General features: G+C 37.5%; 1 protein-coding gene across 4 annotated transcripts in view; it reads left to right on the forward strand.

Moving 5' to 3' along the window:
* Window positions 1–24,389, forward strand: part of TRMT44 (tRNA methyltransferase 44 homolog) — a 335,844-nt gene that overhangs the window by 4,426 nt on the left and 307,029 nt on the right. The window contains exons 4-11 of one of the 4 annotated variants that reach the window (XM_069856396.1): window positions 208–276; window positions 3,119–3,226; window positions 4,687–4,758; window positions 7,621–7,727; window positions 8,342–8,525; window positions 9,186–9,576; window positions 10,523–10,639; window positions 12,824–13,081. In XM_069856396.1, coding sequence (XP_069712497.1) covers window positions 208–276; window positions 3,119–3,226; window positions 4,687–4,758; window positions 7,621–7,727; window positions 8,342–8,525; window positions 9,186–9,576; window positions 10,523–10,639; window positions 12,824–13,056 — 1,281 coding nt within the window. In that variant the 3' untranslated portion in view covers window positions 13,057–13,081. Of the gene's footprint in view, window positions 1–207; window positions 277–3,118; window positions 3,227–4,686; window positions 4,759–7,620; window positions 7,728–8,341; window positions 8,526–9,185; window positions 9,667–10,522; window positions 10,640–12,823; window positions 13,082–24,389 lie in introns of those variants that run through there. The other 3 variants (XM_069856398.1, XM_069856400.1, XM_069856399.1) reach the window with 3 other exon arrangements.

Raw genomic sequence — 24,389 nt, forward strand, 5'->3', positions numbered from 1 at the left:
CAGACATTCTTTACACCATTATTTCTTGTGGCTTACAAAATCAAACAGTCTATTTACATTCTTTGTGTATATTTTTAATGAGGTTAAAATGCAGAGTTTGTGAAGCGCAGAAACCTATTGGAATGGATGAGTATCCAGATCACTTTGGCTGCTTTTTGAATTTCAGATGGTGCAAAAAAACTTTTTATCAATTTTTTTTTTCTGAAGGTGTGGCCTGAAGTGACAGATCCTGAGAAATTTGTTTATGAAGATGTTGCCATTGCCACTTACTTACTGGTAGGAACTGCTTTGCCTAGTAATACTTTATAAGGTTCTATTTCTAAAGAAATTAGTAGTTTTGTTTTATAGTTGTTGCATTCTTTAAAATAGAATGAGCTTAAGTTATTATGGGTATACAAGGTGAAAGGAGGGGGAAGGCGGGAGAGAGAGGATGTGGGGTTTTTGTGATTTGGGGGAGGAGGGATTTGGTGGTTGTTTTTCTTTTGCTCATATTTAAGCAGAGAGATAAAGTTGTTATTACAGTGTTTCCAAGCATAACTTAAACTGAAAGTGGAATTCATGTTTGTAGCTATTCAGGTTGTGTTTGTATTCTGATATTCTTTGGTAGTACTCTCAACAACGTTTCAGGGATTTACATATAAATGATTATAGAAGGAAGCATTTTATAACAGAAGTGAAAAAGAATTTAATATGACAAATCAAAGGGAAAATCTGCTGTTTTCTTTTTAATGCTGTCCTATAACACAAAACCCAGCACAATAACGCTGAAAATTAAGTTTATAAGGATACTGAAACTTCTTTGTTGAAGACACTTTAATGTTCTGCAGTTCTGTTATAGGAAGTTTATGACCTATGCAGACAAGATGTATTTTTTTAAGTCATAAATCAAAAAGTGCTGATTTAGCAGAAAAATAGTGATTAGACAGACTGATTTGGAGATCAGAAGCTATTATATTAAACGTATTTCTAGGATTTGTTACATTTATGTTAGAGGTTTTTTACTGCTTTGCCTTTCCCAGATAAAGTTCAGCTCAAATCCCATCCTCAAATGCCGTAAGACTAACTGAAGATGCTAGGAACACAGAATCTAAGTGTTTGGTGAAGTTTTCTAAGGCAGCTACCTGTTTAAGAATCTATGAAAATTCTACCACCTGCATTCACTAGAAATGGAAGTTTTTAAACAGCCTCAAAATTTGTCGCTATGTAGTCGTACTAATGTGTTTTGATTGCTATCCAGAGTTCAGTTAAGAGCTTGTCTATGTTGAAGTATAATGTAATACCTCTTGCTCTTCTCTAAATGAGTATTTGTAAATAAGATACCTTATTTACAGAACTCGTTGAGGACTCATCAATTTTGGTAGTTGACTGTTTAAATTTAGAACTCCTGTTTCTTTTGTCATGAAGATTTTTTAAAGTTTTCTGAGGGAGCCTGACTGACCTAGGCTACTTGCAAAGTCTTGCTTGTCACTTCAGTGTGACAGAACTTATCACATCAGAGAAATGATCACAATGAAGCTGTCAGATAGTTGGATCGTTGTAGGTCCCTTCCAACTTTTATTATTCTGTGATACTGGCTTGTGGAAAGAGCTATGTAATAGTCTTACCATTTTTACCACCCTGATAATATTAAATGTTGAAAAGTAGTTCCTGTATGTTAGGAATCACAATGACAGGAAGATTCTATAATAACACTCACAAGAACGCTTTGCAAATTTGTAATGCATGAGTATTAGTTTACAGTGATAATATGTTTTAGCTGACATAACAGTAGTTTTAAAATTATTAAAGTCATTTAGTAACTGGTTTATATAAATGAAAGCTTAAAGTATGGTGTTAATAACCTAACCTGCTTGCAAAATTTTCAGATATCTATGTGATGAAATATGTGAGCTCATTATTTAGAAATGCATTGAACAGGTTATTAAGAGAAGGTAGGCCTAGTATTAATTTTTTGTGGATTTAGAGCATCTAGATTAATATGATGAGAGGAGAGAGCATCTGACCTCATTTTACCTGCAGTCACGTTAAGGTCACCTACTGTCTCAGCACATGCCCAGAGAAGTAGCCATTTGGTTTGAATCATGAGAATCTCAGCAGAGGATTGAGGATTATGTGTGATCTGTGCAGGAGGTGATTAGGGATTTCTAGGATACAGTCTGGAGTGCAAAAGTGCAATGATAGGTACATTTAAAAATGTAAACACAGGCTGATAATCTCATGGGTTATCTGCAGCTTCCTTCCCTCTAGCAAAACTGACACATTAACAAGCAGCAATGTTATAAGCATTAAATTTTACTGTTAAATACTCTTTGTGATTTTTGTTAGTCAAAAAACCAAAAATGTGTGTGGAGTTGATGAATGCTGTAGCTTCTCATTGAAGGAAAAGTAGTTTGATGCTGATAGAGACTAATCCATGTCCTTCAGGCAAACATCTAGTTATTAACTATTTATGAATTAGGTAACTATGGAAAAGCAACTACTTATGTACAGAGCAGGGACTAGAAAAGTTTTGGGGTTGCTTTAGCTGATGTAGAACCTGGGATGGCTGATTGTTGCTAGGTAGATTACACTGTGTTCAGTGGAAGCTGATGCTACATGTACTCATATATAGCAAACTGATTACAAAGAACATTTTGGTCTTTAATTTCAGCTCTGCCACCAATTCTTTCTTGAATACAGTGGGTATAAATGCTTTTGTGGTGTTACTTGGCAGAGATGCTGTTGAAGTTTATTTGCTACCATCCTTGCTTCCTCTGTTTGACTCTTGCATCCTTTATTTTAGCAGCTTATTTTACATTTATGCTCACTGTAGCCCAGGATTGTATAGTCTTGCTTGATTTTAGCTTCCTGTGACTCAAAGAGGAGTGGAGAATGTGCTTGGCACTTAGAAAATGATAGATCTTGTGACATAATTCCTGCCTTTTTTCACAAACACATTTAGTGTTTTCTGTTTTTTTTTTTTCCTCTGAAGTTGATTTCTTCGTGAGAACAGAGAATGCCTTCTGGCAAATCTAGATTCTCTCCCAGCTTTCTCCTTTCATTTCCAATAACCTTTGCTGCTTTCTTGCAGGGAAACATGAGAGTAGAAGTCTAAAATATTTTTCTTTTCTTGTCATAGATTCTTTGGGAAGAAGAGAGAAAAGAAAAAGAGTTGACCAAGAAACAGTCATTTGTAGATCTTGGATGTGGAAATGGTCTATTGGTTCATATTCTAAACAATGAAGGGGTAAATTGAGTGCTTTTTAAAATAATAATTAAAAATAAAGAGTCAGTTCGGCTTTTCTTTTATCTTGTTAACCTTTCCTTTTTCTTTTGGCATGCAAATAGCCAAAATCCATTTAATTTGTGTCGCTACGATAGTATTTAATACCTCTAGTTACCAGGAAAGAATATTAGTAGAGCTTTAGGAACTTTTCACTTACATATCTGTTTTTATTAGTGCAATTCATTTGAATTCAAGGCTATTTTTCTGAGGTAAGATCGAAAAGAAAAAATAGTGGTGTAATTTAGTTATGCTGTAGACAAAGCAAAAAGAAGTAGGGAATCTTAACACAGGTATTCTCTCTCACAAGCACCTTTAAATGAGATATTTCTGGTTAACTTAATTTTATTGAAGTTGAATTTTATTTGTCATGTGCTGAAAATGTTTTTCTATATTTTTAAAAACAATCTTAGGATTTGTTAATTGTGAAAAAGCCTAACAACATACTGTGCTTTTGGGAGTGAAAATGTAGCAGGAGCAAAATTCAGTTTCTTGAGGTGTAGTTTCTGAGAAGAACAACAAAAAAAGTCAGTGAGGTTGAAAAAAAACCAAAAAACAGTGAAGTTGGGTCTGTCTCTTTCAGGAGAACATGGTAAAATTTGTGGAGGAACTTAGTTCCTCCTGCTAGATAATAAATGTTAATGGTTAGAAAAAAGTCCCCAGTTCTTGTAATACAAGTTCTCTATCCTTGTGCGGCCATTAAAAATAGATCTAATACAAGATGCAATTTTCTCTGTAAATGTTTTCTTTCCTACATCATTGCGTCATCACTGCTGTAGCACTGACAAACATTGTTGAATGTCAGAACTGGGTGTGAAAGTATTATGGGGCATTTTTAGTAATTGATTTTTTTTTTTTTAGTTCTGCACCAGGTTCTTGAAGTTCAGATACCCTTACTTATGTGTTCTTTATTTCTTGCTTTCCAGTTTCCAGTCCTATTTCCTCTCCCTATGAGTTCATAAAGGGAAATGTGTGTTTGGACTCCAACAACCTAATGGACTTCAGTAGTTCAAACTGTTTAGAATAGCATTCTTCTCTGACTCCAGTGAGTGCTACAGTAATTCTTGTCTTAGGAAAGGTTTTGATATTTTAAAAACAGACAAACAAACAGAAAACAATGTTCTGCTTTTACTTTTGTAGATACCCAGATTTTCAAGAGTAGTCTCAATAGGAGTGCCCAGGTAAAATTTCAGACCAGATGTATTCTTGATGTTCCTTAGTCTTTGCCTTTATATTTAGAAGGGAAAGAAAGGATTGAAAGTATTCAATCTGAAAGTATTCTGCCTGAAATGTGTCTAAATTTTAGTACAAATGAAATAATCACTGTTAATATATACTTTCAATGAGCCTGTTTGACAGACTTGTTTGTTTTTCTACAGAAAGCAGTACTTAAACGTGATACTTTTGTTGTTCAAATATTTCAGCATTCAGGTAGAGGAATTGATGTGAGGAGAAGAAAAATATGGGACATGTATGGACCAGAAACTCATTTAGAGGTATTATGCGGAAGTATGTCAATCTTCTTGATTTGTAACTTTATTAATTTGTTCATTGCTTCACATTGTATTGATGCAAATGTAGTCAAATGTACTGGCATACAGTTTTCTACATTGATCTGTGGGTTTGGTATGATGCTGCCAATATGTCTTGTGGGGCTATGAAGTAAGTTGTAAGGGACATTATTAAAACAATGCTGTATCATACCTTGCATATTTGCCAATTACTTATTTTTCAGCTGAGAATGCAAGTATGATTTTCTGCTGCATGTACAGGCATGCACAAGATGAAACAATTTCTGATATTACTGAAAGATCAATATTAAGCAGCTTGCTTTGTGCCACTGAACCTCCTAAAGGTATTGGTATCCAAAGTCAAGTTCCAATTTAGAATTTTTGTGACAACAGTAACAATTTGAGCACAGGAACATTCACTTTTAACTCCAACTGGTTTTGGTTTTATAGTTAAAGTGCGGTACTGATGAATGGCTGTCCTTTGGAGGTGAGGTGTTCTCTGGACTCCTAAAATTTCTCACTCAGTTTGCTGAAAAATTGACAGCTTCCATTTTTTAAAAGAATTTTCTGCCTGCAGTTGTTCTTTAGTAGTTTTGTTTAAAAGTTAATTCAACATGTCTTTGAATGCTAACAACGTAAATTCAACAAAAGAGCAGCAGTTTTCACATATTGGGAGGTTGAGCTTTCACAGTCTTGTGCAACTTTCTCTTTGCCACTCTGCCACGTTGGTACAGATTGCCCAAACTGCCAGATTCCTTTGCTGCAGTCTGCAACCAGACATTGCTGAAAACCTTCAAGAAACAATTCAAAACATCAAGCTGTGGTGCCATTTAATTTCTTTTGTGCTTTATTAAGTCACTTCTGATCACACCAAACAGCATCTTCTCTCTTCCTTCATATTATATATTCATTTTTCTACCTTTGTATTGTGTAAATCTTTGAATTTTGTACATTCACTTCATATTAAGGTCTGGCTGTTTGCAGTTTCTCTGGTTTCTTGACTCATAGTGAAACTTCTGAGCATCAGTTATACCTCTCTGCAGAATGAGGGAACGAAATAGAATAGGATGGGTTATATTCACCTTTTATTAAAAAAAAAAAAAAAAAAAAGAATTCAGAGAACACTTGAAAAAGCCAGACAGAAACAATAAAAATATCCAATATATGCATGTAAGGAAAGCACTGATTCATGTGGGAACGAGCTGTATAATGGACAGGAAAGGTGAAATCATTTTGCAATGCTCCTGTAGCCATAAAAACCATAGAAGGAGAAAGCACGTCCTCACAGCCTTTTGTTTCCCTCAAAGCTGATTTTGTTTTGGTCTTCACTTAAAGCATGCGTTGCACAATGAATGTGGTCATCGGCATTCAGATACAATATAGATGAATGTTACAGGTGGCCCTCTGCATTGCCAAACTGCTACCAGACATGGGGAATGCAAATATGATTGAGTGTGGCATTGGTAATTCATGCTATACCTAAATTGAGCGATCAAAACTGAAATGTAATGGAGCAGTAACTTGTTTAATAATCCATATGAAAACACTTATTAAATACTTGATTTAACATTTACCAATCCATCAAAAAGAAATTTGTTTCCTGTATTATCTAGAAACATATGTTAGACAATGACTGTGTTGTTATACGTGACTAAAAATGGTCAGAGATACCGTATTTCAAGTGAACAATAATACACCATACTGATACTTGAAAAACCTAATACAGTGTTTTCAGAAGAGGGAGTCTGGGATGTAATAGAAGTAGCCTGACATTTCTGAAATTCCTTGTTGTTGTTTTTTTAATTCCTATTCAGATACTATTTTGAATATACCTCTCCATTTTTACCTCATGTAACATGCATTTTGTGTATGAAGTAAGACTGGTGTCATTTTCAGTGCATTTCCTAAATATCTGTGGAAATTCAAATTTAAAAATTTTTTCAGATCTGCCCAGTAATTATTTTGAAATTCATGTATGTTTTAGAGAGGAGTATGTATATGTACTTCCGTAGCATCAATGTCTTTGAGTACTTTCTTTGCTGAACTTAGTTCTAGGTAGGAAACTCTGTGTATGAGGAAGACAGACAGTAAAAGTACTCTAGAACTTATAAAATTCAGTCTGTATGAAGAATTCATTCTGTTTGGTAGTGGGTTGTTGTTTTCATTTGGGAGGGTTTTTTTGGTGTTTTTTTTGTTGTTGTTTGTTTGGGTTTTTTGAAGAATATGAGGATAGAGTATTCGTGAGACTAATAACTATTCTTTGCATCAGTATTGTGGTGTGAAGACTTCTGTGCTGATATCTCCTCAATCCATATATATTTCTTTGAGGTAAAATGCTATTTTAAAGGCCAAGAAAGAAGCCTTCTTTCTTGAACTTACTATTTCTTATTTTGGTCACTGATCTTGCACATATAAGGTAGTCTTGATGCTACTTGGAAGAGGATGAAATAGCAACCTAAATGAGGGAAAGTGTTAGACTGGATTATACATGAATGATAGACTGAAGAGTGGCGTGCTGTATATTAGGATTTGATTTGGGAATAATCTGTGAAAGAAGAGAAGATGGTATGACTCTACGTTCTCATTAATTGCTGTGTGAGTCTTAGGACTGTAAGGCATAGCAAATTAACAAAAGTGATTACTAAATTGCTAAATTACTTCTCTGGAGCTGTCAAAAAATTATTACCTGGCAAAAGTGCAGATTGAGGTAAACATTGGTGTCTGTGGTTCTCATTCACCTTGTATTTGTCAGCTTATATGATTTTATATTGTTTCTTAGTACTTACATTGCATTTTATTAGTTAAGTAACAAGTATTATTTGGGGGTTTGTTCGTTTGTTTATTTAGGAATCTGCAATTATGCCAGGTGACAGTCACCTCTTTCCAGATACCGACTGGCTTATAGGAAACCATTCAGATGAATTAACACCATGGATACCTGTAATTGCAGCTAGGTATTTGCAGAGGGAGGGGAGTGGGAGGGAAGGAATTAAAAAACAAAACAAGAAATAATTACTCCTCTCTGTGCTTGGTGAAAACGGTCACTTTGGCAGCCGTACCTGTTGTCTTTGCAGATCTTGCTGGTTTTGATACCATTTGATTACTTTTTACAAAATGTTTCTCTTCCTGTGGAGAAGCACAGATGTACTGTTTTCTTTCTCGTAGAATTCATTACAGCATTTTGCATTTGAAGGTCAAAAAACTGAAACAATATTTATTATTTTCATATAAATCTGTTATTTGGGTTTTTTTGAATAAAACTGCTGTTGGTTCTGCCTTTCTTTGAACCATTGTGATCTTTACTACCATCTGCAATAGTTCAATATCTAGAGTTCTGGTCTTACCAAACCAAGTTAGCACAGTAATTTGCTATAGCAATTTATTTGTGAAACAGTATTTTTGATTATGCTAATAGATCTACTGAAAGGTGGACATACAAATACTGTTTCATGAAGCTCTGTCACTGAATAAAATTTTACATTATTGTTTGTATCTAGTGGGTTATTTGTTAAATTTGTGTGTGCTCTGAAATAACTTCCCATTCAGACATTTGTTATCTTCTTTGTAGGTCTTCCAATTCATGTCGCTACTTTGTGCTGCCATGTTGCTTCTTTGATTTCCATGGAAAATACAGCCGAAGACAAAGCAAGAAAACGCAGTACAGAGAATATCTTGATTTTGTTACCCAAGTGGGATTTGTATGCGGCTTTCATGTGGAAGAAGATTGCCTTAGAATTCCATCAACAAAAAGGGTAATTTTGGACTGTGTAGGACTTCTGTCTTCTTTTTTTTTTAAGCTGCTAGCTGTCTGAAGCACGTTTCTACTATTTTTTGTTCATTGTTATTGTAAGATCAGCCCATAGTCAGTTGCATTACTTGAGGCAATATGCTCTGAAGAGAGAGACTAAAAATACTTACTGTTTCCTTGGGTAAACTGCTCTTAATGTCATAGGTACAATCCTAAAAACAAGCAAGAATGGTAGATTTTGTGGTTATTTCTTTTGCCATGCTATAGGATGGGAAACTTCCAAAACTCATTTTTTGCCATAATTTTTTCAGCTACCGATTTTGCTGATTTGTACTTAGTTTTCTTGTTTCTATCTGCAGTAAAATTTGAAATGAAGTGGTCTTAAATCAGGAAGAGGTGTCCTGCTCTAATTTTGTAACAAATCTAGGGACAGTCTTTCTGTTCTGTGCCTGCATGTCATGGTGGATTACAGTTCAGTTACTGAATTTATTCTGTGACAACAGTATTTAAAAACTAAAATTAACCCCCCCCAGATGTTAATGAGTTTGAATGCATATCTCCTGTAAGTAGACTTAGAAGCCTGCGTAAGATTTGTGCAGGTTAGGGGGCAGTGTGTAGGTATGGGACTCTATAAATAGTGATTTAACTGTTTCTATTAAAATAGGTATGCCTTATTGGAAAAAATAGGACCTATCCACCTTCAGAATGGGCTGTGATTGACAAGCAGATAACACGGTATATTAGTGGTCATCAGACCTGTGCTGATATCGGGTGTGACAGAAGAGTTGGATTTAATCTTAACGATCACTCTGACAGTGTGTGCAGAGAAGCAGGTTCAGAACTTCCTGAAAATGAGGCTGATACTGCTGGTACAATTTGGATGCCTGGCTTTCAACCCAGAGAAAAATTAGAACAAATCAGAAACTGTGCTTCTCTGCCTCAGGATTTTGTAGATGATGTGGTTCTTAAAGTGGCAAATTTGCTGTTAAATGCAACCCCCCAGAAATCATGTCCTAATATGCATGGTGGAAACGTGAATTCCTGGAATCAAGGAGGTGAGATTCTTTTTCCTTTAGATAATGTTTTGCTTTTGATGCTAGAGGGTATATTTTCCAGTAAATTTTCATATTTGTAAATTTAGTTAAGTAAAATAGAATTTTGGGAAACACAAATAACAGTACAGTAGCTATCAAAGGGATTTTTTTGCCCCCCTGCTATGTTTTATTCCACACTAGGATGCAAATAATCCATATAAGAATATTTTTAAATTAGTGTGGATTTTTTCTCTCTACACTTAAGTACTAGGGTGGAATCAATTTTTATTCTAATAAAAAGCACACCCCATATGAAAAAGCCCCAACCAACCCAAAAAAAAAAAAAAAAGAAACTCATTCCCATTTATCAAACCAGAACACTGTACATCTATTTGGGGAGACTATTACTTTTCTTTTTGGCATAGTTACATAATAGCTGTAGTTCTTTATAAATGCTGTAAGAAATGCTTTGAAGTGCCATTTGGTTACAAATTAGAAATTTTTAGTTCAGTCTTGGGAAGAATAAGAATAAAAGTTGCTGTTAATATTATAAGCATTTGGTTAATTCTCACTGCTACCATCTTTCCATTTTCCTCTGTCCATTGTTATTATTTACTCCTTGTAGTTTGTTGTATAGGAGATTCTTGTAGTCATTCTCTCTTCTCTCTACCTGCATGCATTTAACAGTGTTTGTCACAACAAGGGTTAGATGCTACTGTGAAAAAAAGCAGCAAAAATAAAGAACGTGTCTTACTGTGGAAATTCTTAAGAGTCCTGTAGAATGAAAGCTGCTGTTTTACACACAATATATACATAAAATGTGTCATGCATGATGTTGGGGGTATACAGCTGCTGCAGTACTGATAGATAATTGATAGGCTTTGCTCATAATCATTAATCTATATAAAAGTTGAATTTTCTTAGTATTTTATATACGTGCGTTTAACTACACCCTTATGTATTGCAGAAAGCCTTTCCTTGAAAGAAGTAGCTGAACATTTAAATAAAGACACTTTAAAAAGGCTAAAGAGTGAATGTGGAGGGCTGCAGACGCTACTTAAGAACAATCATCAAGTATTTGAAGGTAAAGAAGGGGTATTGGTTTTTTGGTTTGGTTTTTTTTTTGGTCATCTGTTTTATCTCCTCTATATGCAGCCAGATTCAACTGAAAAATTGCTATGATGTTAGAGATTTTTTTAACTGCTTTCTAAACCTTTTTGCCAAACTAGATACTAATGTGCCTATTGCTCCAAGATACTGTTCACAAAACTCTTTTGAATGAGATTGATAAAGCATCTATCAGCAAAGAGTTGTTCTAGACCAAATGTATCTGAAAAGGAAACCCTTTAGTTAAAGCAGCTAATTCCATGCTATTGTTTGACTTAGAAAATGTTTATTTTTCTGTAAAGGATTGATGATTTTCGGGCTGTTAAATGCGGAAGCAGTTCACCAAAGTATTTAACTGAGACGTAGTTGAGCCTTACCAAACCTTACAGTGTGAATGCCAACACGAAATAAAATTAGTCTCTATAAGAACCTGCAACTATGAGACTTGATGGGTTTAATACAGCCTGTGGTAGCACAGCAGAAAAAGAACTCTTAAGTTTCTTTGGTTGGCTGTGTTTGCTGATAGCTTTACCCCTGTGTTGTGATGTGATCGTGGTGTGTTTTGTATGCTTGGGTTTGGAGGCTTTTTTTTCAGTGTGGAGTTTTGCAAAGGTAAGGTAATCTTTCAGTAATACAAGATTTTTCAAGGTTTCATCAGTATTTAAAACTATTTCAGATTTGAAGGTGTGCTAACTTCCTGCATCCTAACAATTTACAGCAGCTATAAAATGTTTATCAACTAATCCATGGCAAATTATCCTGAATATGCGGCCTAGTTGCTGCCAGTGGTTAACTTAGCCAAGTTTAGCATCCTCTAAGGATTTCTATACACTTGGCAATTATAAAATGTGAAGCCATACTGAAATCTTCTTAATTACCATCTGTTGAAAAGAATTGGTCACATTGCATTTGTTATTTGTCCGAATTTGATTGTCTGTCATTAGGGACACATGGAGTAGTTTTAAAACCTGTTACATGCAATGAACATTTTAACTTGGCATAGATGCTGTCTGCACACTACCTCTGAAGAAAGACTGGTATTAAAGCCAAATCTTTCTTGGTGATTTACATCACATGGAAAATCCCTGGAGCTTTAGTAGAGGCCATTTGAGTCTTTCCTTCATTTGCGTGTCACTATAACAAGGGATGTAATACCAGCAGGTGGTCTGGTACACCAAAGAGGACAGAGAAGAATGTGACTACAGCTCTTTTGTCATCTTCACTCAAGTGTTTTTCTTTTAGAGACATGGAAAATGTCATTTTTCTTCGTCTCTTGAGAGGGATTTTAAAGCTGTACTGAACCCACCTCTGGATTTGCTTTGTATGAGTTCAGATCTGTTTGTTTATTGCAAGGCAACCTGCAAGGATGAATTTATCCAGGCCTGACAGTGTGACATTAAGCTTTCACTGGACTTGCTACCATTTGTGTAGTGTTTAGCACAATGCGGAATGGTATCAGTTAAATCACACAGAATAACCAGGTTGGAAGAGACCCACTGGATCATCGAGTCCAACCGTTCCCATCAAACACTAAAATGATACTACAAAAAAGATTAATTACAAAAAAATGTACAGTACTTAATCTTTATTAACTGATAGTAGTTCACTGTTGATTCAAGGTAAATCGTTAGACTTGTCATGTCTTTGGTGCAGTGTATTTTTGGGTGAGTGAACTAATACAAGAGCATTTCTGAGTATTGAAAGTAGTAAAATACTCTTAACAGATTTTTTGCTGCTTATCACATTTTAAGTGTGGAATAATAAAGTTTTGAACACAGGAAGGATTACAGTTCTAGAAGTTGAAACTTCTTTGTCAAGATGTGCAATGTAAATTCAGAGGATTTTAATATAAAGGATCGTAACTGTTATTTTTAAAACAAACCAGTGTCTGCAAAGATGATACAAAGGTCCCTCAAACTATTCAGCATCACAGTGAAATATCTCGCAGGGAAATCAATCAATTCTTTAGACTGTGTCTGTATTTTCTCAGTTTGTTGTGCACTTCTTTCTATTTCTGAACAAATGGCACATTTGGTTTTGCCTGAGCGATCTGTTTGTAGAATATATATTTTATTCACAGAATGTCACCATGCATTTTTTCCAGTACAATTCCCATGGCCATCTATTAACAGCTGCATTTTTGTTTGTTTTTAAATCCTAGTTCTAAATGGGAGAGTTCATATTCGTGACTGGAGAAAAGAGAAACCATCAAGGAAATCTAAGCCTGAAGTGAAACGATGCCTTTCAGCTGAAGCATTTAAAACGCGTCTCTGTTGGTTTTTCATTCATCATCCTGATGGTTGTTCTTTGCCTTCTGAATCTTGCCCCTATGCTCATGGGACTGAGGAACTAAGGCAGTCTCAGATTATTAAAAAGAAAAAACATAGACAGTAATAAAATGCTGCCACTTAGCTTTAAACTTGTGTACATAACTGGATCTGTGATTGATTTCGGGACAGCCTAGTGTGTGAAGATCTGTATAATATGGGCTTTTCCCCCCACTCATGCATCTTATTTTCCAGTTGGTTTACAAGTTCTCTTTTATTTTTAATTTTTTAATTATTTTGGCTCTATAGAAAAGATATATACATACCTTACTATATTTCTGAATTTTGTCATGGCTTATCTAACATACTTTTGTATAAGTGGAAAAGTTCAAAATCTTAATTTCATAGGACGCTTCATGATCCTCACTCAGATTGGATGTACATGATACAACATTTTCAAACCCTGGAAATTAACTGTTTTGCTCCACATTTTCCTGGAGGATTTATCATTTCTTATCATAGAATCTTAGAATCATCAGGTTGGAAAAGACCTCTTGGATCATTGAGTCCAACCATTCCTATCTGCCCCTAAACCATGTCCATGAGCACCTCATCTACCCCTCTTTTAAACCCCTCCAGGGATGGTGACTCAACCACCTCCCTGGGCAGCCTCTACCAGTGCCCGATGCCTGTTTCTGTGAAAAACTTCTTTCTGATACCTGGTCTCAACCTCCTCTGGTGCAACTTAAGGCCACTTGTACTATCCCCTTGTCCCTTGGGAGCAGAGGCCAGCTCTCTCCTCTCTACAACCTCCTTTCAGGTAGTTGTAGAGAGCAATGAGGTCTCCCCCAGCCGCCTCTTCTCCAGGCTAAACAACCCCAGCTCTCTCAGCTGCTCCTCGTAAGACCTGTTCTCCAGCCCCTTCACCAGCTTTGTTGCTCTTCTCTGGACTCGCTCCAGAGAAGCCTCTGAGAGAGGCTCAACATCCTTCTTGTGGTGAGGGGCCCAGAGTTGAACACAGGATTCGAGGAGCGGTCTCACCAGTGCCGAGTACAGAGGGAGAATAACCTCCCTGGACCTAATGGCCACACCGTTTCTGATACAAGCCAAGATGCCATTGGCCTTCTTGGCCACCTCAGCACACTGCTGGCTCAGTCAGCTGTCAGTAAACACCCCCAGGTCTTTCTCCTCCAGGCAGCTTTCCAGCCAGCCTACTACTCCAGGAACCTCCTAGACCGCTTCCTCTCTTCTGTATTGTACTTCCAGCAGACATCTGATAGATTAAAGTCTCCCACAAGGACAACAGCTAGCAATCTTGGGACTTCTCCCAGTTGTTTGTCGAAGAGCTCATCAGCTTCTTCTTGACTAAGTGGTCTTTAACAGACTCCCATCCCAACAACTGCCTTCTTGTGGGCTCCTCTGACTTTTACCCACAGACACTCAATCCTATCATCACCATTATTGAGCTCAATGGTATCAAAGCACTCTCTAACACAGAGGGCCCCACCACCTCTCCTACCTTTCCTGTCTCACCTGAAAAGTTCATACCCTACCAAAGCAGTACTCAGTTATACGAGTCATCCTACCACATTTCCGTGATGGCAACTATGCCGTAGTCTCCTTGCCCTACAATGGCTTCCATGCTTTATGACTCATGATGGCTCTTGGAAGTCAGATATTTGAGAGATTTTTCACTCTTTCCTGAGCTGGCAATTATTCTCCATACTATGGTGTAATAGTACATATTATGCTTCCTTTCCTGGTCAGACCTAGCCTCCTTTCTTTCCTTACTGATTGTAAATGAGTGTTGGCTTGAAGAATAACTTCCTGAGAAATTTTCACATATAGATGTGGGCTTTTAGGGCTCTGTAGGCCATAATGTCCTTTTCCTTTTCTTTTTTTTAAAGTAAGGAGTAACAATACCAAAAGTATAATACTATTGGAATGGTAGGCTTATCAGAAAACAAAGGAATGTCTTGGCACCTTGAGCAGGTTGTGATTTTCTTTGGTATACTCTATTATTTTCTTTAAACAGTTTAACTTTGCAGAAATCCTAATTATTGCTCAGTGACAGTCATTGAACTAGTGTCATAATTCATACCTGTCAACTCCCAAGTACTTTTAAAGTTCAGTATCTACTGTACAAGCTCTGAGACAAGGAATCATGTTGGTTCTAGTGTAGCTGTATACTCATAGTATGGAAACTGCTCTGATCTATTGCGGCAATACTTTGATTCCAGATCCTGCTGAAGAAGCTGGAAGATTTAGAAAATAAATAAATAAAAGGATACATTACTAAAGAAAAAAATGTAGAAGGGAGGACAGTGCTATAGAAACTGATTGCATGACAAGGAAGTCTAGGGATAAAGGTGACTAAGCTGTGTGAAAACTCTACTTGGGGAATCTGAAGAACAAAGGAAGGAAATAATTAAAGCAGAGCAAAAATGAAAGATGGCACAGGAAAGGCTTTTCAAATAATTTCCAAAGACACTGCTCTTATATCATAATTTTAAGCCTACAGATTGCAGTCTATTCCATGCTGAAGAAGGAAGGTCTAAATCTACTGACAGGGCAGGAGCAAAGACCTGACTGAAATGTTCTATGTTCCTCCTTCTTCCTTTCTGATCCTGGAAGAAACTGCTCTTGCTAGATAGCAATGACCCTGATAGTTGCAGCAGCCCCTTACTCATGGATCACATGCCACATTATCCTATGTGCCGTGTAGTACAGTTCCCTGGGCCGACTCTGACCCCAAGTCTTACCCTAAGCCTTACTCTAAGCCTGACTAATGACTCCCCATAGATAGCTGTTCCTTCCTGTACCCCTAACAGGAGTTGTGGTGGGCTCTGAGCCTTCCCCCATGGCTCTGGTCTGCAGTGTTGCATACCACATCCTGAATTTAGTGCACATTAATGCTATGTTACAGGCAGTACAGAATTTACACATTTCAAAAAGAAGACACAGAATGACTCAAATTCCAAGGCACAAGTTGGAAACAGTTCAATAAAGCTTAGTGGACTAAGGAAAAGAATGGTGTTAGCCAGGTAAACTGCAACTCCTGTGAAGCAGGGCAGCACAGTAAGAAAACACAGTTGATAGTGTAGTTTCTGTTCTCAAAAGTACTTAGCTTATTGAGGAGCAAGAGTTGAGCAAAGTTACGCATTTGTACAAACTTGCATGTAATGAAACACTGATGTTGCTTCAGTTCGCCTTTGTTTGGCTACATGCAGAGTAAGAGGAGTTCCCTAAGATGCTTATTTACTTTGGTAAACACACTGGTATGTTTGAGGAGGAGGAGGCCCCTGTTATGTTAAGTTCACGCTCTCTCCAGATGGAGATTGTTACCAGATGGTGCAAAGAGTAAAACCAGACTTTCAATTCTTTTCCTGTCATGGGTGTCTTTCCTAATGATTCACCTTGGTGTAGGATGTGTTTGACCTGTTCTGAAATGTGATTTCCTGAGTTAGAGTTCACCTGTGGGGCCTTGAGGGGGTGGAGGGTGGGGGGAGAGGAAGGGGTTGGCAGAAAGGCAGAGTTAAGCTGGAAGAAAGTTGGTTATATTTTGGTTTGTCTGGGGTTTTTCTTTCCAACAAATGGGGAACGAAGATAACCTGCTTAACTCATCGAAGTTGCCAATATACACATTAAGTGTAGTGAATTAGTTTTAAAGCCAGCTTTTTATCATTTGTGCAATGCTATGATAACTAGCATACTATCACTGTAGTACACTGCCTCCCTTGTATAGTCTGTTTCTGAGCTCACCAGGATGCAGATCTGCCACGGATGTGTGATGGCTCTTCCCCTTCCCGTTTGGCATCACTGCAGTAATTACAGAAACTTCCTTGTTGTTTGGAGAAGTAAGAAGAGAACATTTTTTACATCCAAATGCTAGCCTTGTATGATTTTCTGTTTAAATATGAAGGTAACTGCTGGAGTCGTAAAATAGCTCTACTTGATCTAAATTCTGTTTCTTGTTGCTTTCATAGAATCATTGCGGTTGGAAAAGACCACTAAGGCCATCCAGTCCAACTTTAAGCCCAACACCACCATCCCTACTAAACCATGTCACAGTGCCATGTCTACACATTTTTAATACCTCCAGTGAAGGAGGAGGAGACTTCACTACTTCCCTGGGCAGCTTGTTCCATTGCTTGACCACAGCCTTAAAATGTGGTCCGAAAATCTTACAATGGAATTACTACAATATTCAGTTTTGGCAATGGATGAAGTACTATAGGAAGTAAGAATCAGTTTCACTCTTGATAAAAAACCTCTTGCTCCACAAAGGAATTGAGCATAAAATCTCAGTCATTGAGGTGACACTGTCATTTTAGTCCTTGGTTTATCAGCATCACTACCCATTAGCTAATTTGGCTTTATTTGAAGCTTGTTTTAGAGAGTGAAAATAGTTGCTGTTGCATATAGCTTACAAGAATGAGAATACAAAGAGAAGCTACATTCCAGATTGCAATAAGAAATGCTGGGATCTGTGGATTTTATATATATAGCTGAGCTACTGTTTTATTAAGTCTATGGATAGATATTCTAATTTAAGAAAAAAACCCCCTGTGTTTATCTTGTCCTTTAAACCTCAGTGGAAGGCTGGATTTTAGTTTTTCATCAGATCCCTAAAACTGAAAAAAAAATCCCAAGACAATATTTTTGCCTATGGAATATCTGTATATAGCTTTAGAACAGTCTATTTTCTGGCACATTTCAAACCAGAAAAATTTTCCGTGTATCATTTGGATTGTCTGTTTACAATATTGCTGTTACTATTTCATGTTATAAATTATTAGCCCAGATTTGAATCAGTTCCTAAAGGAAGCCTTACAGCTTGTCTGACAGCAAATATAAGCCTCTAGGTATGCTTTGTAATAAAATTAGGCTGATTCTTATGGGGTTTTGGGCTTGTTTGTTCAGATTCACAGTCTTAAATGATAATTAGCTCTTTGTCTTTGATGGTCTTAGCATGTTTTTATGAATTGGAATTGAGCTTTACCTATACAAAGTAGAAGAGTAAGCAATAGCTTCACTTAGGGCATCATGATAGCATATACTGCAGAATCAACAGAGATGGAAAAAAAAATCTGGAACAGTCCTACCAAGTGACAGCTAAGAAAAATATTTGAATAAGTGTCCACTAAATTGTCTAAATATTTGGCATCCACTGAAGTCAGGCATGTTTTGTTATTGTGGTAACTTCTGTTTATGTAATTGATAGAATATTTTCATACAAAAATTGCAGTAAATTGGGAATTCACCCAGAATGTAATCCTTGTCATGTTACTGTGAGGAACACCTTTCACCTTTTTCTGCTGTTGTGTCTTGCTGGACCTGTGAGTAGCATCCTAAGATTTTAGTTCAGGGTGTTTGCACTTTTCCTCCTGTGGAAGACTGTTGCAGCAGCTTTGTATAGATGTTGCAATGGTTTCATGACTGGGCTCTGCGTGTTGTTGGGTAATCCTTAGTGAACACTGTTATTAGGGCCTGCTGAGTTCATTAAGTTGATATTATAGCTTCATGTTCATATTTATCAGGTAGATACATACCTGCTTTAGTGCTCACTTAGTTAGCATCCTCTTATGAGCGCTGTTTTAAGCCACTTCTAACGGGGTGCTACTACAATACTGCCAGATGAAATCTGCTTAGCAATTGCAGCCCAACTCCTCTCTTCCCTCTACAATTTTATTATAACAGGATTCAACAGCTCTAAATAGCTGAGTGTAGCTTTGGATTCCGTTTTGGCAGGAGCATCCTGGCAAACTTCTGTTCAGAGATTAGTGGAACCATCTGTATTACTCAGTGATCGTGCTTCACAGAAAGCTGCATCTCCAGCCCTTCACAGGTATGTGCTGCTGTGCATGCTCAACGGGCAGGCACTGCCTGGGGGAGCTGAGTGCTCTGCCACGCTGTGAAAACCCTGATATTCAAGCTGCGAGTCTTCGTGTCTGTCAGCTAGCCAGACACTGTATACAAAATCAGAACAATCTTCTCCTGGAAAGCTTGCCCTGAATTTTGAATACTTTGATGATTACATCACTATTGTAGCAATAAGGAAAACGTCCTCACTGCTAATTGAAATTACCAGTGGAATGTACACAGCGATACAACAGCTGTGAGTCCTTTTGCTTTGGATTGTAAGCTTCGTTTTAGTAGTTTTTAATCCAGTGAATAATCATGAAACTGAGAGAGGAATGGAAAATTGTTTTCCCTTTTCTTAGGCACAAAATATTGAGAGAGCAGAGGGTTTTCAAGTTGCTTGTCTTTGCCAGCATATCACACTTTTTTTTGTTTTCTTTGAATGCGCATTCTTCCTAGAGACAATGCTTTTATCTGGCAGCACCATGATAACTTTACTGGCCTTTGATGTGTCATGAAGAAACCCATCCAGTACAGGAATTGCTATCCTTATCTCTGTTCTACTACGGAACAGTATAGACATAATAATTTGGGGTTTTTTTTTCCTTCTGTTTTATTTAATGTTGTTCATGCCAGGTTGTTCCAGATACTTAAAATCCCCAAATCCCCCATTACCTCTTAGAAATGAACTGATAATGCTGTGAACGTGAATACTGATTCTTTCCATTGAGTTTAGCCCAGCTGCTGTATTCTTTCTTGTATATGGACTCTGAACAGATAGGGAATGCTTACAAGTGAGAGAAGTCTTCTGTTTTTTGAAAAGCCTAATGATTAGGTATTTTTGCCCTTTCTTTCATTGTGGTTTTACTGGGATGTCTACTGATCTCACTTCTAACAGTAAAAAAATGCAGAGAAACTTCATTAATGGCCCATGGAAGTACTTCAGTGCGAGGGCAGAATCAGTTCAGTCGGAGATTTTCATTTTATGATATATATTGATGCTGTACTGCTTTCCAGCATGGCCAGCAGGTGGAGAAAGTGAAAAAGCTGCAGAGAGGCAGCTCCAGCAGCAGCTGCATTTCCCCTGCTTCAACAAGTCCTGGGGCTGGGGAAAAAGGGGTGGTGGCTGCACTGCATTTTGTTAGACATTGTAGGCATTTAGATCATGCATCATTCCATTCTTCCATCAAGTTCCGCACTGTATTTTTTCCCTTGAAAACGTTACCTGCATTTACTTCTCTCTAGCACCTTCCTTCTCTATAAATATAACCGCCTAAGTGAAGTAACTGAGGCGTGTTATAAGTAAGTGATGTTATTTTGATAATTGCCCTGATTAGATTAAATAGACTAGATTATTTCAAGTCATTTCTTGGCAATCTGAAATGCAAATTATTATCAAGAACCTGGATATTTAAGTAATGTTACAACTTTTTTTACATTTTTCTTCTGAAACATTGCTTTCTTTTCTAAAAATCCCTGTGGTATTCTAGGCCTTGCAGTGGCTGGGAAAAGAAAGACAGTTTTTGTTACCTATCCTCTTCTGGTAATTTAAAAGGTCTTGAATTGTCCTACTATCTTCTGATAAATATAGAGAGATGTCACAATCTTTCCTTTTCCAAAGGCTTCTTGGCATCTCTGTACTTGTAGTGGCCAAAACAACAAACCAGGAAAATGCTGCATGTTGGTACAAATGAGTGTCTCCTAGGACTCCTTATGTGAATAAGTGTCTTTATGGTACAGTTAAGTGCCTTTGTGCATGTTTTGTTTTTTTTCTTGCTCAGTTAACTTCTGGAGGTAAAATGACCATTGCAATAGGAAAAGATGTTTAAAAATATTTATGAACTTTATACCCTCAAAAGACCAGTATAAAATTAAGTAGCTAACTACTAAACTCCAGGTGTATCAGTAAAAATAGTAGACGTATTGGCTTGCCTGCAGATTTTCAGCAAGAAAGGGTGATCAGCAAGATGCTGGCTGAGCACAGTCTAAGTTGCCTTGTTAAAATGTGTCTCAGGCAGGTAATTACTGGTAGCTCAACTTACAGCATAAGAAAGCTTGTCATCTTGCTCTTTGCCACCAGATGTTTAACATCAATTTGCATCTGACACAGAGTTTGCAAAGCTGATTTTTGTGCGTGGTGTCTCAGTCACTGAAACACTCCCTCTGTTTATACACTGATGCTTTCCTCAGAAATTATTTACTCTTTGGATTTATGTAGAGAGTTCCTGCAGTTTATACTACCGTGGTTCGCTTCTTTCTTTGATGGTGCTGTCATATTTTATTGCTGCTGAGGCTTTGGAAAGGTTCATAAAAAGATTAGGAAGCAGGAAAATGGGTGATACTGATGTTGGGTAGCATAAGAACAGCCAATTAAACAACAGTAGTCCCTCTCCTGGGCAACTGGAGAAGGAACTTACATGGACAGCAATTTAGCAAAAGAGCAACTTCTGGGTACAGAGATTCTAACTTTAAGCCATTATGAATGGTACTTGATGGTCATAAAAGGAAGTTCCAGTGCTGATCTATCACATCACTGTCAACCTGGAGACGCATCCATGGAGCTGTACTTCAGTACATCACAGTTGGACAGACTGGTTTGATTTGGATTGACAGTCCAATTGTTTGAGGTTCATTAAGGCTTAGAGTAGGGTCCCATGCTTGGGTCACAACAAACTCGTGCAATGCTACAGGCCTGGGAACAAACGTTTGGAAAGCTGCCCCACAGAAAAAGACGTGGGGCTGCTGTTTGATAGCTCACTGAATATGTGCCAGCAGTGTGCCCAGGTGACCAAGAAGGCCAATAGCATCCTGGCTTGAATGAAAAACGGTGTGGCCGGCAGGACTAGGAATGTCATCATATCCCTGTACTCAGCACTGGTGAGGCTTCACCTTCAGTACTGTGTTCAGTGTTGGTCCTCTCACAGTAAGAAGAACGTTGAGGTGCTGCAGCTTGTCCAGAGAAGGGCAGTGAAGCTGGTGAACGGTCTGGAGCACAAGTCTTATAAGGAGTGGCTGAGGGAACTGGTGTTGTTTAGTCTGGAGAAAAGGAGGCTGAGGGGAGACCTTATCTCTCTCTACAACTACTTGAAAGGCAGTTGTAGTGATGTGGGTGTTTGTTTCTTCTCCCAGGTAACGTAGAATGAGAGGAAATGTTCTCAAATTGCACCAGGGGAGATTTAGACTGGGTATTAGGAAATACTACTTTACTGAAAGAGTTGTCGAGCATTGGAACAGGCTGCCCGGGAAGTGGTTGAGTCACCATCTCTGGGGGTATTTAAAACACAAGGGTATGGTACTTAGGGATGTGGTTTAGTGGTGGACTTGGCAGAGTTAGGTTTATGGTTGGACTTAATGATTTTAAAGGTCTTTTCCAACCTAAACAATTCTATGAATCTGTCCCTTGGTCATCACTTTGAAGACAGGGCAGAGGCACAACTGCAGCTGGACAGGAAAGCCCACTGCTCCCATCTCTCATTTATTTATAACCAGATTCTGGTGTTATGGAAAAAGTGGAAATCACATTTTTTCTCCTCAGAGTCCGGAAAAGCACCTTTATTATGGCCCTGCACAGGCATGGAATGAACTTGTTTCTGTTAACTTCTTTGAGATACAGGATCAAGCCTTGATGCATGTTCAGGTTCTTTTGAACAACTTTGCTGCTGTTACTCATCTATCACAGCACTCCGCCTCTGCACTTCGGTAGACTATGGGCTTAATTTTGTAAATTTCAGACATATTTTGTAATTTTGTCAACAGACAATTGGCTTTGGCTGGAAATACTATTCTTAAATGTGTGCACTTAATGGGAAAAGGCTTTTTACATGTGCTTCCACCTCAAATGTTTGTCAATGTTTAGTCAGTGATGGAACAGAATCTGGCAGCTTCCCACAATTTTGATGAGTAGAGGATTGATGTTTTCTGATGAAAGAAACAGGTTATAACCCAGCTAGTTCTTTGAAGTACTTTCCTCTGTGGATCACTGTTAAACCTTCAGTAGGGTCAGGATAAATCTACTGGTCTTTACACAGGAACTAATTCCTGCCAAATATTGTGACATTTTATGGATAGCAGTGTCCACATTTGCGGAGAGTAAATGAGGGAATCAGCTGGATGTTCTTGGCAGTAAAACCTATAGGTTGTTTCCTCCTCCCAGTGGGTGTTGAAGAGAAAGGGAGATAAGACAGATCCCAGCAGAAGACCACAAACAAAGGTTTTGAAAGAGGATGAAAAGCAGGATTGCACTTGTCTCCTTGGATCTTTCTGAAAGAAATAATTACTGCCTACACTGCACAGTGTATGTCTGCAAGAGTGGTTCTGGTTGCTGGCCGGCATTGAAAATAGACTGTACTTTTTATTACTGAATATGTCAACCATCTCAGCAATTTTCCCTAGAAAGTGGAAGGTGTGCAGGCAGAGATGAGATCTCTGTGTGCTGCTCAGTTCTTTTCAAGACTTTTTTTAGCTTAAGTCAAGCAGCTTTGAACAATTCTCCTTTGACTTATTAACTGTCAAAAGCTGTAGTATAGCTGCAATATAGTCTTTCTCCATATGGAAACATCCTTCATATGAACCCAGGCTTATACATTCTCAAGCATTTACACATTTAATGACACTTATAATGAGACAAGGAAATATATAATGAACAATCCAGCCACCTAAACATGAAGTACCATTTGAGATACTGTCTCATCTCATCTCTTGGTATATCACCACCTGCTGGCCTAGGGGAATATAGGGCCTCCATTAGGTCCTTTGTTTTATCTATGTATCTCCTGTCTTAGGATATCTCAAATGGCACAAGATACTTATGTGTAGATTAATGAATTAAGTCCACATAGATGAAAATAGTACAGATTTTATTCTTAGCTGGTTGAAATATAACCTCTATAGACATATTAGGATGCTTTAAGAGTCCTTATGCACAAGGTGCTAGTCTTAGGAACCTTAATCTGTAATTTTTGGATGTTGGAATAGAGGTTATATTTCTTACATTTTCAGAGTATGCCACATGGGAAGTACTGTGAACTCTTTGGAGTGAACAGTGGTAAATGAGTGCTTAAAATGGAGAAGGTGAGAGTTTTCAATGCGAATTTTGACAACTGCATTAATAACAAGAATGACTAATTAAAGATAAATATAAGCAAAAATGGATGAACGACTTCAGTTTTTCCTGAAATTATTTGAATCACTGTGTGTGTGAATACTTCAGGTCAGAAGCAGGATTAGTACGTGTTGAGTATTAAAATATGTTATGTTTACTAAATCTTGAAGTCTTTGATTTTGAGCTTCAGTATAGTGAGTCCCAAGGTGGCTATATAGCCAGCAGTATGCCAGTATTGTGCTACTTGTTACTTTTCTTGAGTGAAATTATTCCATTGCAGAACTGAGTTTGTAGCTAGAAAGGAGAGTCACTGGCTGGCAGGAGGCAGTTCTTGGAGGAGGAATAAAAGGGAGAGAAACAATTATAATTAAAAATTATCTTGATTAATTGCATAATTTATTTGAAATCAGTGAGATGAAATCCAGTAAGTTCAAGTGCTTAAATGCATGGGGAGAGATGTATGTTTGTAGGCAGAGAGAGGGCATTATTAATACAGT

This window comes from Phaenicophaeus curvirostris, chromosome 4 (assembly GCF_032191515.1).
Source record: "Phaenicophaeus curvirostris isolate KB17595 chromosome 4, BPBGC_Pcur_1.0, whole genome shotgun sequence".
Taxonomy (NCBI): Eukaryota; Metazoa; Chordata; class Aves; order Cuculiformes; family Cuculidae; genus Phaenicophaeus; species Phaenicophaeus curvirostris.